This window comes from Zingiber officinale, chromosome 1B (assembly GCF_018446385.1).
Source record: "Zingiber officinale cultivar Zhangliang chromosome 1B, Zo_v1.1, whole genome shotgun sequence".
NCBI lineage: Eukaryota > Viridiplantae > Streptophyta > Magnoliopsida > Zingiberales > Zingiberaceae > Zingiber > Zingiber officinale.
The window spans coordinates 108,890,529-108,907,873 of record NC_055986.1 but is presented as its reverse complement, the minus strand read 5'-3'; the positions used below and the strand labels follow the sequence as shown (position 1 = coordinate 108,907,873).

Here is a 17,345-nt window from a genome sequence, read left to right as displayed (position 1 = left end):
TATTATTCTTTAAAATATTTTATAAAAAAAATGATAAAACAAACGACCAAAAAACCTAACACCCCATTTGAAAAAAAAAAAAAAAAAAATCTTAATTGGTATCAAATCGTAGATATCTAAGTAACAATTTAAAACACATCCACAGCATTACAACCCTTTAAAATATTTTATCACTACATGAGACCAGCGGAGTAAGTGATTTATTTAATCCTTAATGAGGCAGTTGATAAGGTTCAGAGCTTACTTCCTCTGTTTTGATCTTGGGATGAATTGACGAGAGCATTGAGAACAAATGTATTCGTTTTTTTTGCCACAAAGAGTGGCATGCGATCGTAAAGCACTTAGAAAATACTTAGGAGTGCCATGATAATACAAGGAACAAATAAGAAGACGATAATTCAAATTTAAATAGGGATGAATATTTTCAAAATCGACTTCTAAATACACATACATTAAAATTGTACTCTTAATATATCCCATACAAAAAGTGGACGACATCTGAACACGTAGATTATCAAAAGTAAAATAAAAAATAATAATAATTTACCAATATGGCTCGAAGTGTTGATTGAGCTACCCTAATTGGTCAAGCCAATTTGACCTAGTGCAATCAAACAGATTGGATGAACTATCTAAACTATCAAACGGAACATGATGAATGAATTAAATGAGCTAAGCGTATCAAAATGATACAGTACATTGGAGAAAGATATTGACAAAACAGATTAAGCATACAATTACTCCTTTGGGTAATAATTACTTAATTTTAAACCAGATCTGGGACCTCAAGCATCTCTTTATTTAAAAAAAAATCAAAATAAAAAATGAACTAGTTTTCTAAAATGGCCTATTATGGTACCTCTTCGAAATTTTTGCAAAAGTAGCCTCAAGCTCTCGTTTGAAATCTCATTGATTATTGAAGCCCATTTTAAACCCGATGCTGATTCGAAAACCACTGGCTCATCACTAAAGAAACATCACCGAAGCCTCATGCTTCGCTGTAACCAGTGGAAGCTTGAGCTTTGGAAGAATTGTGCATGGGAACTCAAAGTGTAATCGATCTTTATCATGTAATCGATCTAGCTGAGAGACCACAGTGGCGTATAAGTTCAAAGAGTGAAAAACGCAACTTTCGAATTGTAAGAAAATCTAGCAAACCTTTTCTTGAATTGGCCTCGACATTGCTAAGGCTGCTACAGCATGTGTGAGCTCTTACACATCCAATGAAGACGCATTTCACCATTTGCTCTTCAGAACAACTTGAAACCACTCGGAGGCATTATAACTTTTTTCAGCTGTCATAAACACCCTTGGATTAGACACGATGATTACTTAATTACTCAGTCCAAGATCCTATCAAACTGCATGTATCGATCAAGAAAAGATAGACGCGAAGATACAGCATATTTAAGTTTAAAGTGCATGCATGCGAAGACAAAGGGTAATTGTAACTACCAAGAATGAATTTGGCTTTAGTGGCAAAATAGCAAGCACAGAGTCACTTCTTACCATGATTATCTGATGGTGTGACTGATGAAAGATCCTAATTCCTTTTCCTTTTTTGTATTTGTGCCTTGTACTCTTGCGATCAAAAAGAGTGTTGAACTACAAGCACAACTTTAGGTTCATTAGACACTGTATGAAACCTGAGATGAGAAGCATGTCTTCAGTACAAGAAATGAGTTTTCTTAGTTAGTTGATTGTAGCTAGATAATAGTTGAATTTTTGTCATAATGATGCTTGACATTGTGAAATTAAGTAAACCTTGATGCTAAGTTGCTAACCAGCTAATATGGTGGAAAGTGTTGGATTACAATGATAACTTAAGTTTTTGTACCCTATCAAGCTTGAGGAGCATGTCTCTTAAGTGCGAGACAGAACCAACTTTTGATTAATTGGTCGTAGCTAGAACAAAGGGAGTGGTTGAATTTGTCATAAGGATGCTTCACAAGGCTGACTTTATCATCGGTGCTCACCATCTGGTACAGTGGAAAGAGCAAAGAACAAAATGTAGTCTAATGCTCAAATTCAAGAGCTAAAGAATTCTAGTGAAATTGTAAGCTAAGAATTAATGAGAACAGATATCATAGATTGAGTAGAGTAAAAGGTTGCGGTGAAGCACTTTAAATCATTGTTAGTGTTGATATTAATGTTTCTTTGATTATTCTATATGTTGCCTTGTTTATATGAAGCTTGATACTCAGATTCTTCAGGCATAATTAGCTCCATTACAGTACAAGCCACATGAAGAACCGGGACAAACATACAAGAAAACATGATTAAATAATACATCAAGCTTACTTCAATTAATAAAAAATCAGGAGATTCAATGAATCATACTATTAGGTCATGTTTCAAGATATTTAATATCATCTTTGAATTACATTTAACACACGTTTAACCTAACATATAAAATTGTCATCAAAGCTTTAGTAAGAGGAAATCAGTTAAACCTCATATCACATATATTAGAAAGCAAATGAATTATGTACCTGCTATCTGAAGCACCACCTTTTAGGATACTTGCTTTCTGGGATACTGAGCACAGAAATCCTGGTATGGCTTGTAATTTTCCTTCCATTTTGAGAACTGTCTACTCAAGCAATTAAAATTTTTCTGTTCTGCTGGATTAAGTTCTACTTCGGTTCTATCAAAGTCCAACCTCACTGGACTTAGATCAAACAATTCACCCCTAACATTTCCATATTTAGAGTCAGGAACAGACTCTTTGTTTGCAACTCCACATAGAAATGTAGAAAAAATTTCATCTTTAGGGGACACCAAGCAGGCCGGCTTCCTTTCATCAAACTCAGCAAATTCTTGTTTTGTATGAATAGCTGTTTCAATACTTGTTCTATTAGTAGACCTAGTACATGTCTGTGGTTCATAAACAAAATAAGACTTCTCAGCTTGCAGATCATCTGTGGCACCGAAACAATTGTCGTTTGTAGTATCAGCAATGGAAATTTCTGGGAAAACTTCACTCAAAACTATTCTACACTGATTATCCAGCAAATCATCACCTGAATCGTCTTTGCCCATTAAAGGCATGCCTTTTTCAATCTGCTGCAATGCAAGAAGAACAGGAACAGGAATTAATGGACCAACAAGAGACTGCCCAGAGGATGATTTGCCGAACCACTTCTCACCCCTTCTTGAAGGTTTAGCAAAAAGGAATGGTAGAAACCTTTTCTCAGGAAAGGAAGGAGGAATTTCTAGGAACTCAAACGTGGACCCACAGTTATCAACTGTAAACAGATCCGAGTATTTTGAAAAAGTTAACGAAAAAAGATCTGATCCAAGAGAATTTAAAGTCTTCTTGCATGCAACTTCAAATATACTGGTGGGTGTGCTAATTTCATTTACTAAATATGAAATAGGGAGAACAGAAGAAGACAGGTTGCTATTTGTGAGTTTATTGGTATCACGCTCAAGCAAAGCATTTAAAAGATTGCCATTCATATACTGATGAAGATGCCACAGCCTATAAAACTTAAATGCGTTGGGCATTGTAGATTGACAACCCTCACTGGAGACTGTGACCTTTGTTCCAAACTGATCTTCTCCTTCATACTCAATTTCTTCCTGGCAAGTCAACTTTGTTGATGCATTATATCTCTGCATCTCCAGCTTCCCAGTCAAGCTAAGTCTGATTAAAGAAAATCCACCATAGCCTGAATTAGTGGCAAATAAGTCACTTGGGATGATGCAAAAACCAGCAACCATGTTGCCCATCTGTTTATGTGTCAGCGAATATAGAGAACTCTCCTCTGAGAAAATTTCTCTCACATAATAATCACCAGATATGCCACCATCAGATAAAACAAGGGTGGAAGGAAGATCCCAAGCATAAAGCGAAGGACTATCAGCAGTTTCAGCAAGTCTAGGCCCATAGCAAAAAAACTTGAACACATTATGTGAAAATGAACCAATCAAGATGACAAAACCAGATTCCAAAGCACACTTGAACTCATTTGATGGCCTCAACTCTGGCAACCTAAACATGGCAATGTAGCTTGGATAATCCAGGCCGTGCTTCCACGTTAATAGAGGATGTAAAGGTTTCCTAACGTCAAACAGGAACAATCGACATTCAGTCACAACAGCAAAGTGCAGATCATTGTAAGGGGCCTTACAAAAAGCTAGGAACCTCTCATTCATGACCATAAAAGGGCTAACATTTAGAGAAGTTGGCATCTCAATCTTAGCCAAAAGCTCGTATCCAGTGCCTCTTCTGGATCCCAGATCAACCAAAAGAACAGCCTTAGAACACGCAACAATAACAGTCCATGGCTTACAACCAAACTCGCAGCTCAGCCACCGTACAGAACAGTCATCACCATCCAAAGAAAGTTTCACGGCGCCACGACACTTGCTCTGCAGATTAAACCAACAAAGTTCGCCGGTTTCTAGCAATGCGGCACTCTCCGCCACAAAATGTGGGTTCCAGCATACGTGCACAACAACACTCTCAAACCCCTGTGTCGACAGGGGAACCACGAGAGGCCTTGGCCTTTCACCGGCTGAATCTGAAACTCTAGTCTCCACCCTGAACCAGTTAATTGAGTACATACTTGTCGTGATCAACAGCCCCTCTACCAGGGGATTTCCAGCGGTCACCGAAGGCAACTCTGTCGAATAGGAAGATGGAGCCACAGGAGCCACTAATATCTTCAGTATCCGATGAGAGGGGTGTTTATAGCCTTCCTTTACCCTAAAGATGTCGCCGTCCCGGTCAGTTCTGAGCTCCGGCGACAGAGGGCCACGAAAGGAAAGGCCGACATAACCAATTAAGTTTGCATTCGGACCGGTCGGGAAGAAAAGGACCAAGGAGCAGTCTCGGCAGCGCAGAGCGGCAAGGTTGTTGAAGGGAAGATAGTCGGAGGCTGATGACTCGGCGGCAGAGAGAGCAGCCTCAGTAGCCATGATGTCGATGGCGGAGGTAGAGAGGAAGGCTTCGTTCTCGGAGCATTTGAAGAAGGAGCGCAACCCGTGGACGAAGGAGGAGGCGGGGAGCGGGTGGGGAAAGTTAAGGGCGACAGAAGCGGAGGAAAGGAAGCGGACGGGTGGAGACGAGGTGGGGGAGAAGAGGAGCGACCCTACAGGAGCAGTAGATCCCGGGATGAGGTTAGGGGCGGAGAAGACGGAATCGATTGGGAGTTGGCACCGCCAGTGGTCGGAGAATTCCATGGCCCGCCACTGTCGGGAAATGAAGACCGTAATGAAGCAGCGATACTACGAAGTGTCGACGCCGGCAGCACCACGAGCGCCGCGCCGGCGATGGCAAGAGGCGGCGGCGGCGATGGAGGTAGAACCGTTTAGGTTACCGCCGGATATTCTTGCAACTTAAATAATTAATTCGATGAAAATTAAATTAATTGAATTTTTCTAATTAAAATCTAAAAATTTAATTCGGTTTAATAAAAATTCAATTTTTATTTAAAAATTAGGATTAAAAAATCAATTGAATCGAAAATTTTGATTCATTCAATATATATGATTTGATTTAACTGATTAAGAAATTTTAAAATTAATTTTAAATCAAATTAATCAATTTTTTAGAAAAAAAATAAATTAAAATTTTAAATTTGGTCGTTCAACTCCTATTTCTAAACAATCCAACTAGGTAGAATTCAAATCCGATTTAATCAGAAGTCCAGCACATATATGATTTATATGGATTTAATATATGTCATTATATGGATTTAATATATAATTTAATATTTTGATTTTGTTTATATAAATATAGATATTTAATTAGTTATTTAAGTAGTAAATAAGAAATATTTAATTTAAGTAAATATACTTAAATAAGACACACTGAGTTTCGATATCAAAATTTTATATGATAATACTCCATATCTTAACTACGTACCGTCCCAAAAATCTTAGCACTAGCTAACTAATTACTTGATCAGTTAACCTAATTAGCTGGATTATTCCACATAAAACTAAAAACCAATTTCTTAATACCTTTATTTTAGGAAAATCAAATCAGTACTCACTTATCTAACTTTTCATATTCCATTCTCTATGTAGACCCGATCCTGGACCCAGACCTAGCCTGGACCCAGAATCGGATCAACATATCGAGTAATTGTTGATCCAGTTCTAGTTCAAAAAACTTAACTGACTTGGCAGGGTGTCAAGTCAATTACAGTTCAATAAAAAAAAACCTATCGATCGACAGTTAACTGTCAGTTCAAACGGATGATTTATTAAACTGTTAGAACCGGTGCTTAACCGATGATCCTAACAGTTGGGATGAATGAAATATACTTTTTTATATTCTTTTTACTGTTAAAATTATTTAATTATTTTTTTTATCAATAATTACAATTTAGTATTAATTACTCTCTAAACAGTATAAGACGACAGAGGCGAGAAGGGTCGGTAAAGTTGTATTTAAAGCACAAGGGATAATGTTGGGATAGATAGTTGGCACTAATTGCTGGATTTCGTAATCTGAAAGGTCTAACTAGATAACTTTTCCCGAAGTTTTAGTTGCTGAATGAAGATTTCAGCGAGATCCAGAAGTTGCACCTTCTTTCAATGTTGGTCCAGGCCCCGTATCAATTGGCCTTTGCCGACTTCAATGCTAATGCCCGGTAAAGATGTAGAAAAGACATTTAGATGGCGGGCGCTCTTTTCATCCCATTAGAATTATCTCAAGAGAAACAGAGAACCAATGCCAAAAAAATTCTCAGTTGGTTGAACCAAGGCCTGTCCTATAAATAGAGAACTCTTTTTAAGATTTTTCACATGGATTTTTTCTACTCTTATTCTTAATTCTGTGATCTCTATACACTTTCAACTCTAATACTATACAATTTTGACTTCCTCTTTCTACAATAAAAGAAGACCGAGGGCAAGAAGACCAAGGGTGAGCAAGTTCATCATCTCGATCTCAAAGGGATAAAAAATTAATGAATTTAAATATTCAATTCATTGATAATGAGATCGAATAAATTTTGAATCGGACTACGATACCTAAAATATAAGAAAATACTAATGCAATTACTTTTTGAAGTTTAGAAAATTTCTCCTTTAAAATCTTCTATTTGTACTAAATATTTTAATAAAGTCACTCTTCCGTTGAAAGAATTGAGTGTAAAATGTAAGTACCATAATACTTTGCACAAAATCTAAGTCGGCAATGATTATGAGTCGTTAAAATGACACGTAGAAGTGAAGTATCCAACGAAATACGAATTGATCATGCTCAGATATAATTATCTAGATTTTCTACTAGCAGAAGATAATGATTCTAGTTTATTTTGTCCGAGATCATGAGAGGAAGCTACGAAGGCCATTGGAGACTATAAAGGAGGATGGAAAGCGATGCTGCTACAAGGTGGCGTAGGTGATAGCAAGAGACGGTGACCACGGTCGGCCTTAGAGTTTGAAGGGTTGAGTGAAAAAAAAAACTCTTGTATTCAAATAAAAAAATAAAATACGATGCTAAAAAATAATTTTATTAACATAATACATAAATTAAATTTATGTTTAGAAAATACATAGAAATAAGAAGAATTTGATTAAGGAGAAAGAAAATGTCTGTGTTTGTAAATATTTTTTGAAATGAAAATTGATAATATTTTAAAATTTATAATTATATGTTTTTAATTTTTTTTATACTTTTGATTAGTATTTATTTTTAAAAAATTATAATTTTTTTTCACGTTTTGTTAGCATCTTAAAAAAAATATTTCATTTTTTTTAAAAAAAATGGGTCCTGCCTCCTACTTCCTGCCATCCATTTTGATCATCCTAGGGTCCCCTGAGATTATGGTGTAACGGTAGGGCATTCAGATTATCACCTAGGTATCCACGGTTCGAACCCTATCTATGACAAATTTATAAAAAAAATTCTTCCAAATGGAGCACACAACTAAAGGATGTTGGGCTCTTGGATTACCCACTGTGAACGCTTCCCGATTTATCCTGGTAGTCGATGAAAAACTTTTATGGAACGAACCGGTCATCCCAGGCTAGACGTTCCCTAACTTAATTAATCATTTTTTTTTAAATTATTTTTATCACCCTAGGATCGGCCGCGAGGGAAAAGCGTTTAAGTTACCCATCTAAATCTTAATTATCATGTCATATGTTCGATACTGCTTGTCAGGTAAATAATTTTCTTGGGAGTATTTGTCAAATAAAACTGAATTAATTTTTTGTTTCGAAATCAAATTTTAAGAAAAATTGAACTGAACCAATAAAATATCTATATGGAAAATTGAATTAATTAAAATTTTCTAATTAATTCAATTTAATAAAAATTAAGATATGAACGATCCAAAATTTTATTTCATTCCGTCTATTTGGTTTATCTATAAGAAATTTCAAATTTCAATCCAAATCGAATTAATCAATTTTTTTAGAAAAAAAAAATAAAATTTTTAAAAAAAAACCGAATCAAAATTTTAAATTCAGATGATTTGTTCAATAAAATTGAACTTTTCTCGCTCCTATTCCTAAACGATCGAATCAAGTTGATTCGGTTCAAATCCGATTTAACCGGAAGTCCATCCAACATAAGCACACATATTACTAATGGTCATCACTTATTGATATGGATTTAATATATAATTTATTATTTTAATTTTTTTATGTAAACATAGATATTTAATTAGTTATTTAAGTAGTAAATAATAAATATTTAATTTAATAAAAATATTTGTAAATATATAATATACCTAGATGACTCAAATTTTATATTATTCAAATTTATTTAATAAGATAAAATTGAGTTTAAAATAAATTAAACCATTAAAATAATTAATTAAGTTTAATTTTGTTTCTTTTTTATTAGTTTAGTTTAATTTATTTAGATGTTGTTAAACGTTTGTCGTTTTAATTTTGTTTTATCTATTTATAAATTTAATAAAAAAATTATCGATAGATATGATCTACAAACTTTATTTATAAATATTATTAATAAGTTATATATATTCAACTTTATTTATTTAATTTAATAAATTATTCTAATTTATTCAATCAATTATCCTTATATATATTAACTGAATATAAACACAAATGTTTAGTTCATTTACGATCTAAATTGTGTCCCTTCGGATGGATCTAATGGTTAGCACATGAGGTATTATCATCAATGAAGTCTTGAGTTCGAATCTCGACTTTGCCGAGATAAATATCTCCCTTATGTACTAATCACTATTCCAAAGGCTAGTAGCCGCCCGTGATTTACCTCTTCCATGTTCACCCTGGGACGAGTTGACGGAGATACTGGGGGCGAGCGTATTCACCTTTTGCCACCAATTTACGGTCTAAATCGTACTCATTCGATCCAAGCTAGGTCACATCTAACAAACTAAATCATCTCAGCAATGAACACAACCGTAACAGATTTAGCATCATCTAGCAATCCGAAATTCTTTAGAGGTCAGCAACAACTCAATGCTACAAATACAAGAAACCTCTTAAGTCAATCAATATGGTTCATAAAATAATTAAAAGATAAAAATACTGATAATGTTGATAGTAATCAATCTTGAAAAGGTACAGTTCAATATTGTAAGTTTATTGTCATAGAACAAACATTTCTCTTTTGAGCACCAGCTAACTAGTTAGTTGACCTAATTAGCTTGATGATTCCACATAAAACTAAAAACCAATTCCTTAGTACCCTCATTCTAGGAAAATCCAATCATTAACCATTTCATCGAACTTTTCATGTTACATTCTCTATGGAAGTCTGGCCTGGCCTGGCTTAGCTTTTGAACAAGTCTCGGTCATTGCAAGTCTAATTCGCTTCTGCAACATTCTTCGACAAATGTATTACGTTTAAGTTCCAAAAATATGTCTATGAACTGGAGCTTCAAAGTTTCTGACAACTTCCTTCCACTGTTTCTCTACTATCAAAATGGAATTTTCTGAGAAGTGACTAACAAATAGGGTGGGATCTTTGAATACAAAAAGGTCAAAGTCATTTCCGTTGGTTCTGGATTCATGATCCTGAAATTTCCGCTTTTGCATTGCCCCGTTGGAGTTTTTACAATCGTGATTCACTAGTGGTTGATCAGACCCATTCTGGAATTCCATATCTTGATCAGCTGGTATCGCAAAGTTAATCAGGCACATTGCCCTGCATGAATAAAAGAAAAGACCAGAGCTGAGAAATTGTACTTTCAGTTTAGAATAGGAAAAGACATTCTCTATTGTTTTCACAAAGAGTAATCCCTAGAAAACAATGATGAAATTAACAAATGCTAAAATCTTAGGAGGAATCTGAAAATTAGTCAGGCTAGACAACATTCTTGCAAGCACTGCATCTTGATCTCTCAGAACTAGCTTCCCTTTACCGGAACAAGCAAATAGATCTAGTCGACATCCACTTTGCAGTCAGAACCCTCACAAATGTACTTGAATTCTAACTAAATTATATGAAACCGGCCATTTAAGAAATCCTGAAAGGATAGAAGATGTAAGAACATCTACGAGTTGCATTTGTCATAAAAGCAACAATCAAAAAGTAAAATGATGCTGTCATTCCAACCAAGATAAAGAAAACATGTCACTCAGGCAAAGAGAGGGGAATATATAGTTACAAATAACTAAGAATAGGCATTCACAAAGACCCTCCAGATGCGGTGCTTAGATAACATTATACTCACAAATCATGCAATTATGCATAAATCGAAATATTAAGCAGAGTTAGAAAACGTATGAGATTTTGAATAGTCATACCTTGCACTGTACACGATGGCTGAAGTTGATGAGGAGAAAGGTAGAAAGGATAGACCAATAATTTCCCCTGGAAATTCTTGAAATGCACGAGGAAGATGGGCACTATGGTGCTTTGACCATTCCCCCAGATTTTTGGCTTTCAAATCCAACTCAAAGATTTCATTAGAAGCTGTCGTGACAACAAAAGTGTTGCTGTTCTTAGGAGGAAAGCCACCAGCAGTGACAGAAGCATCATTCAACCTGGACACGAACCAATGTTGTCTGCCAAATAATTTGAACAAGAATCTTATCATTGAAGAAACCAAGATATGCATAATGGGAGCACATGATGCTTTTCTACAAGAAAAGGTGTCTAAAAAAATAGTATTGTCATTGAGCAAAACCTCCAGACAAAATTTATTGTGTAGGCATAGACAATAGTCCAGAAGAAACATACAAGGATCATTGGTATTTTAATCAATTTGAAAATATAACCACTTGAACGCTCCATGGAACATAAATGACATAACTGATTGTTCAAAATAACGCAGATACAAAATTTATTTTCTAGTCCTTGCTAATATTTCACCAAAAAATCATACACAATAAGATGATGAGCATATACCACTAAATGGACACAGATTAGTGAGTAGTAAAGTCATAGCTATCATCAACTCACCTTTTTATCTCCAAATCGAATATATAAATGTCACCGAAGGAATTAATAGCAGCTAACCACTGTCCATCCACACTGGTAAACATTTGTGTTATAGGAGGCTCGTTAGCTACAACATTCATACGATCTAACTTCCTCTGAGGAACAAAAGTCTGCACTATCTCAGATTTTTTTATGTCCACAATCTGTCCTCACAAAAAAGAACCAACACAAACAGTCAAAAGCATGCAAAATAGGAGCTAACATGTAAAATCAGCATAAAGCATTGAGAATAAATGGAAGCACCACAGAGCAATTAAGATAATAATTCAACAATTTTCCTAGCGAAGTAATTAAATTACCCTAATCCTGATTAAAAATGAGAACAGTATGAAACTTACATATATTTTTCTATCATGACCGGCTAGCATCAAACACGAGGAATCTGCACTAAGGAGCAAAGAATGTGCATAAGGCAGTTTATTTGGAAGTTGTATTTTTTCAATCATCCACTTAGTTTTCTGAGCTTTAGGCTTCTTTAGTTCAAATAAGAAGGGCTTCACTTGATTGGAGTATGCAAAGAGCATTCCCGAACCAGATATAGCACTACAAATTATTTTTCTAGAACCTTTGCTTTTGACCCGAGCAAGAAGTTGTGTAACCACCAATTTACCATCTATCTTCACATCCAAGACATCCAAATAGTCAGAGGATTGAAAAAGCATCACTGGCACCCCACAGTTTATTGTAGTACTTGCCAACTTGAGTAATGGACGTTGGGGTGCAGGGCACATATCATGAGGTGAAAATTGGGTGAACTCCTTTGCAGAGTATGCGAATAACTTAGCATCATCACCACCAGAAATGAGCATGGGAACTCCTGAACGTGCCCATTTGTGATAACTAAAATTTATGGGTTTTTCCTGACGGCGAATCTTGCGTGTCTTTTTATCATGGAATAGATCTAGCAGAGAGATTGTAGTCATGTATAAGTCCAAAAGTTGAAAAATACAACTTTCAAAGAGTCAGAAACTTGGAAAAACCGAGCACCATTAGTGGTTTCTATGAACAAACCTTCTCTTCTAATTGGCTTTGCCATTGCTAAGGCTGTTACATCATGAGTGTGAGCTCTTACATATCCAACATAGATCCATTTCACCATTTGTTCTCCAGTGAGCTTAGAAAGCTTATACAAAACAACCTGAAATCATTAGGATACATTTTAGAATACATGGTTTCAGAAAACAGGGAGTTATCATCTAGACCATTCCTCGATATAGGATTCAACTTAAAAAATTTCAACTGTAATAGCACAAGTAAAATAGTTCAATAATTACTTTATTACTCTGACAAAATTGGTGTACTTGCATTGTAGAACAACTGGATTCAATTTTAGAAAGATCTAGGAACTAAGCACCTGTCCATCTGAACCAGCAGAAAACACATCGTCTTGACTGGCTGTTAAAGCTTTCGCATCACCCTTGTGATAAGTGTGGGCTTGTAGAAGTGTCCCATGTTGACTGTCCCAAAACTGAACACTTCCACTACTATCTCCACTGACCAGTGTGCCACATCTGAAATAGTAGTTTGTTCAACAATAAGGATAGATATGAAGCAAGAATTAACATCAACAGATGTCACCTTAAGAAGATCAAGGACCATATACAAAGTTCATGTCCACTGCCCAATCCTCCAAGACCAACTGTAATGCGATAATTTTCTTGGAAAGATGCAACAGACCAACATCTTATTAAACTGCGTGTATCAACAATTGACAGATGTGAAGATACAGCATATTTAATTTTAAAATGCATGCATGAGAAGACTTGGAAAGATGCAGCTATGACGAACAATCAATTTGTCTTTGGTGACAAAACAAAGAATAATGAGTAATATTTGCCATGATATCTCATGATGCAACTAATAAAAACATACCCATCACTGCTTCCTGAAAATATCAACCTTGCATCATGGCTCCATGCAAGACTTAAAATGCGTCCTGTAACATTAGTTGGAAACGTTTGGAGTGACAAAAGAAGGAAAAAGGACTTAAAAAACAGAGTGAAGGGTTCTGAATCTAACCGCTAACTCTTGGAAAAGATCTATTATAAGTCAATTCATCCTTATCAAAGACATGATACATGCGTATGCAACCATCGTCACAAGCAACAGCTAAACGTTGACTAGCAGTCAGAGTGGTCATTGCATGGAATTCACCATCACTATCACTGTTGCCTTCATTATCACTAAAACTAGATTCAGAATCACTTTGAACGTGATGATTTGAGTGGCCATTTGAAACAGGCTCATTGTTGGTTTTATCTGTATGCATTGAATCATCAGAAGGTTCTAAAGCCATCTGCCAGATAGACACTCCAACTGAATCTAACACAACCTGTAGGAAACATGTGGACAAGGTAATCTTAGTATTTGGGGAAATTTTGTTACTATCAGATACTGATTTTTGTTAATCCAAGACAGTATCACAATAAACAAAATCAAGTATAGTATATAAAATATGAAATTATTCCTCTTAATGATTATAAACAAGCTGTAGGTGAGGTTCGCTCCAGGAATTGTGTACATGTATTTTTGAATGGTTATTGAATCATGAATTGTAAAGCTTAAACAAAAAATACAAAATAGGTTTAAAAAATGCCTTTGAACATTTGTTAGATCCTAAAAGGCTAAAACACATAAAATAACATAATTTTCTATTTAAGAGCATTATTAATAGAGTAAGTTGATATTGATTGATAACAAATATATACAACAACAACAAGCTTTATCCCACTAGAATGGGTTGACTTTGATAACAAATATATATAGGTTAATATTTTATATTGATGATAATGTGCAAATTATTTTCATTGAAATTTGAAATGAAATGTCAATAAAAAATTTCAACATCAAATGCTTGCAATATTAGGAAAATCATTGTTGTCTCAATCGTCACTATCGACTCCAATCTCTATAGCAGATATATCAAGACAACAAAAATCTAAGAGAAACATAAAGAAGACTGTAAATGGAAGGAGAATTAAGAAAAGTGATATCGAAACAAAAAGAAATTTGAAGTTTCTGGAAAATTGCATCTAGATCTAAATATGAAGAGGAGATAACCCATGTTTTTAGAACATATCATTAAATGTATATGGATAACATATGAGAACTTTGAATAACCTTGAAGGATTTATCAATAGTTAACAGTGCAAACACTTTGGTGTCTGGATTACATGTCAGGAAAACAGTTGACAAATATGAGAAAATTAAGTTACGAGAAACAATAAAAAATGAAAAAAAAGGAAATAAACATCCATTAAGAAAAACAATTGAAATAACATTTTGAATTTTGTAAATTTTGATAGTTTGATTTTTTATTCATGTGTTGATCCAGGAGTATATGGAAAGAGGTTACAGCATGGGCTGATAGTGCTGAGGCATGACCCTCATTATTGAAAATGTGTTAACATGAGTTAGGTGTTTTTCTTTGTTTTCATTGCTACTGTACGTTTAGGAGTCCTTTGGAGAATTAAAGAGAACATAAATGTGCGTTGTACCCATAATTGTCATCCATGACCGCAAACTGGTGTGTACTCAAGAAGCTTGTGTCTTCATAATATCTCAAAAACATTCTAAGTTGGCATTGACTATAAGATCAAATCACATATAATAACAATGTTTCTGTTTTTTTTTTTTCATTTCTTTGTGCAACCATTAGTTTTGTATGCCAATGTTAAATGCCCAGTGCCTTTCGACTCCCACAATGCCCCATTTTATCTTCTTCATGAGGCTCATTTGTTAGTTCTGATTCAATAGCAACTAAACCAGCTGCTTCATTCTCAGTTAAAGGATGTAAATGCAACTACTCAAACTTTTCATGCACAAGAACAATACAGTATCACAACATTAACTAGTAGATTGCTAATGACAAATTGCCAACAACCAGATGCTAACATTTAGTGGCTATGGCCTTCAAAAATCTAGGTTGGGTTTAAAAAATGACAATTATGAATGAGAGATGGGGTCTATTTTTGTCGCGCAGCGACAATACATTATGCAGAAGAACATGGTTTGCAAGACACTTGAACACACTCTCCTCCAAATTACCTGCACAAATGCAATGGTGAAAGGGCCCTTTCTGCGGAATGCTTTTTGTGCCCAAACACTTCCCTCAAAATCAAGCAGATGTAGTGGCAAACTCAGGTAATTGGGATGAGTGATGAACATAGTGGCAAACAGAGGTCAGGTCAGTGCAAAGATCAAGTGGAGGAGGCAACAGGATGAATGGTGAAGAAACAAGTCACTTTGTAGTGTTTGTGCGAGCTTGTGTCTCCTTACACTAAGGTCGAGCACAAGTATAAAGCTCAGTGTGGCAGATTGAGGTGGACATCAATAAACATGGTAACGGAGATCTGTCTGGAGGTCAGTGACAATAGCAGATGACAAGGAGAGTTGACTTGGCAGTGGCATTGACTGGGGAAGGGGAGAGGGTTACTTGGTCGATGTCTTTGTTCCCACCTCACCAACCTCTTCGTCTTCCCTTTACCCATGTAATGAAACTTTGGTCCTCTTTTCCCATCTAGTTTCCCCATTTTTTCCCTTCCCTCATTTGCCTCCTTTCTCACTGGCTTCCCTACTCTGTGTAAATGAACTCTTAGGTGTTTATTTTTCCCAAGCCGTTTCAAAACCACAACAAGTCCCTTCATCAGCGAGTTTTCTTGTTTGATTTATACCAAAATTTGCATGTTTAGCTAAATTTCGGGTACAGCTCCCGCTATGAGCTACATGAACTTGTTACACCTCACTTCAATGGAAGTAATATTGTTTGTAAGCGTAAATTGAGGAGTTTAAGAACCCTAATTTTGGATTCAAGATTCAATGCACTAAAAACCAGACTATTGTATAATGCGGAGCAAGAAATTAGAGGCCAACTAAGAATGGCAGGAAAAAAACAGGGTTTTGGTTTTAACAGAAAGGGAAATGATAGCAAGAAAGAAGAAAAATTATACCTTTTTATTTAAGGAGTAGAGATCCCACTCATATATAGAACCGTCTATGCTAGAAGACAGCAAACGTCCAAGGCCTGCATTCCTCGGGCTTGGACGGCACCACAACAGCGAAGACACTCTCGAACTAGGATCTCCTTGCATCGTCTTCAAGCAAAGTGAACAATTAGATCCTAGTAATACTCATATCAATTCATTAACTCAGAGGTCATGAAGCATACGAGCTGGCAATGCCATCCAATGGAGCCAGGGGAGACGAGCCAAATCTCCAAGGACCCGTCCTCCCGTGCCGCTGCAACCCGTGATCCGTCTGCACTGGTGGCAAGGGCCACCACCGCCGAAGGCTTCCACTCGACTGACCTGCTTCGGTGAATCCGGAGCTTCTCCATTGCTTGCTCCGATACAAGGGCCCAAACAAGCACAGAAGAACCTCAAAATCGCCTCGAAAGAATCTAAGAATTATTCTTAGCTGAGTGGATCAGAATCCCCAATCTCACCCAAAGATTTCGCCGAGAGAGTCGCCCACCGGCATCGGGCACGCGCCGGCCGAGGGTTTCAAGAGAGAAGGTTTTGCGGGCGACGAAAACCCTTTTATGATCGACGAGGGTGCGTATCTTTTTAGTTTCGCGACTTAAGTCACGAACACGAAAAAACCTAAACATTTCCACTAATTATAAATTAGTTAGGAGTGTAATCGAGCCGACCCGAGCCGAATTCTTGGATGTTTGAGTTTGGCTTGTTTATAATCGAGCCGAGCTCAAGCTTTATTTAACGAATATATTCATGGCTCACGAGCTTATTCGAGCTTTTATCGAGCCTAAACGAACTTAATAAATTTAAATTATAAATTTAAATATTCATTAAAAACTAAATTATATATTTTTAAAAAATTATAATATTCTGGTTAAAATTTATAATTTTATTCTAATAAATAAATTTAATATATTTGTCAATGTTTTTTATAAGTAGAGTATAAAATCTATAAATTCAAT

General features: G+C 35.7%; 2 protein-coding genes across 6 annotated transcripts; both read right to left on the bottom strand.

The window, feature by feature from the left end:
- Positions 1 to 634: 634 nt before the first annotated feature.
- LOC121971426 lies at positions 635 to 5,322 on the bottom strand. Of its 5 annotated transcripts, none has more exons than XM_042522689.1 (4): positions 2,493 to 5,322; positions 1,510 to 1,646; positions 1,159 to 1,295; positions 635 to 1,083 (listed from the first exon to the last, which is right to left on the bottom strand). In XM_042522689.1, exon 1 carries the CDS (start codon positions 5,188 to 5,190, stop codon positions 2,515 to 2,517), a length of 2,676 nt encoding a protein of 891 aa, XP_042378623.1. In that variant the 5' UTR covers positions 5,191 to 5,322; the 3' UTR covers positions 635 to 1,083; positions 1,159 to 1,295; positions 1,510 to 1,646; positions 2,493 to 2,514. The 5 variants fall into 5 exon arrangements, with proteins under 5 accessions (XP_042378623.1, XP_042378639.1, XP_042378649.1 ...); XM_042522705.1 differs by having other exon boundaries at positions 635 to 1,079; XM_042522715.1 differs by having other exon boundaries at positions 1,510 to 1,617.
- Positions 5,323 to 9,473: 4,151 nt separating this feature from the next.
- On the bottom strand, positions 9,474 to 16,921 carry LOC121971416 (WD repeat-containing protein PCN-like). The gene is made up of 11 exons (XM_042522679.1): positions 16,575 to 16,921; positions 16,357 to 16,500; positions 13,427 to 13,739; positions 13,280 to 13,343; positions 12,986 to 13,099; positions 12,762 to 12,918; positions 12,419 to 12,545; positions 11,746 to 12,308; positions 11,369 to 11,550; positions 10,711 to 10,971; positions 9,474 to 10,108 (listed from the first exon to the last, which is right to left on the bottom strand). The coding sequence occupies exons 1-11, from the start codon at positions 16,740 to 16,742 to the stop codon at positions 9,808 to 9,810; spliced, it is 2,394 nt and encodes a 797-aa protein (XP_042378613.1). The 5' UTR covers positions 16,743 to 16,921; the 3' UTR covers positions 9,474 to 9,807.
- Between the last annotated feature and the right edge of the window lie 424 nt (positions 16,922 to 17,345).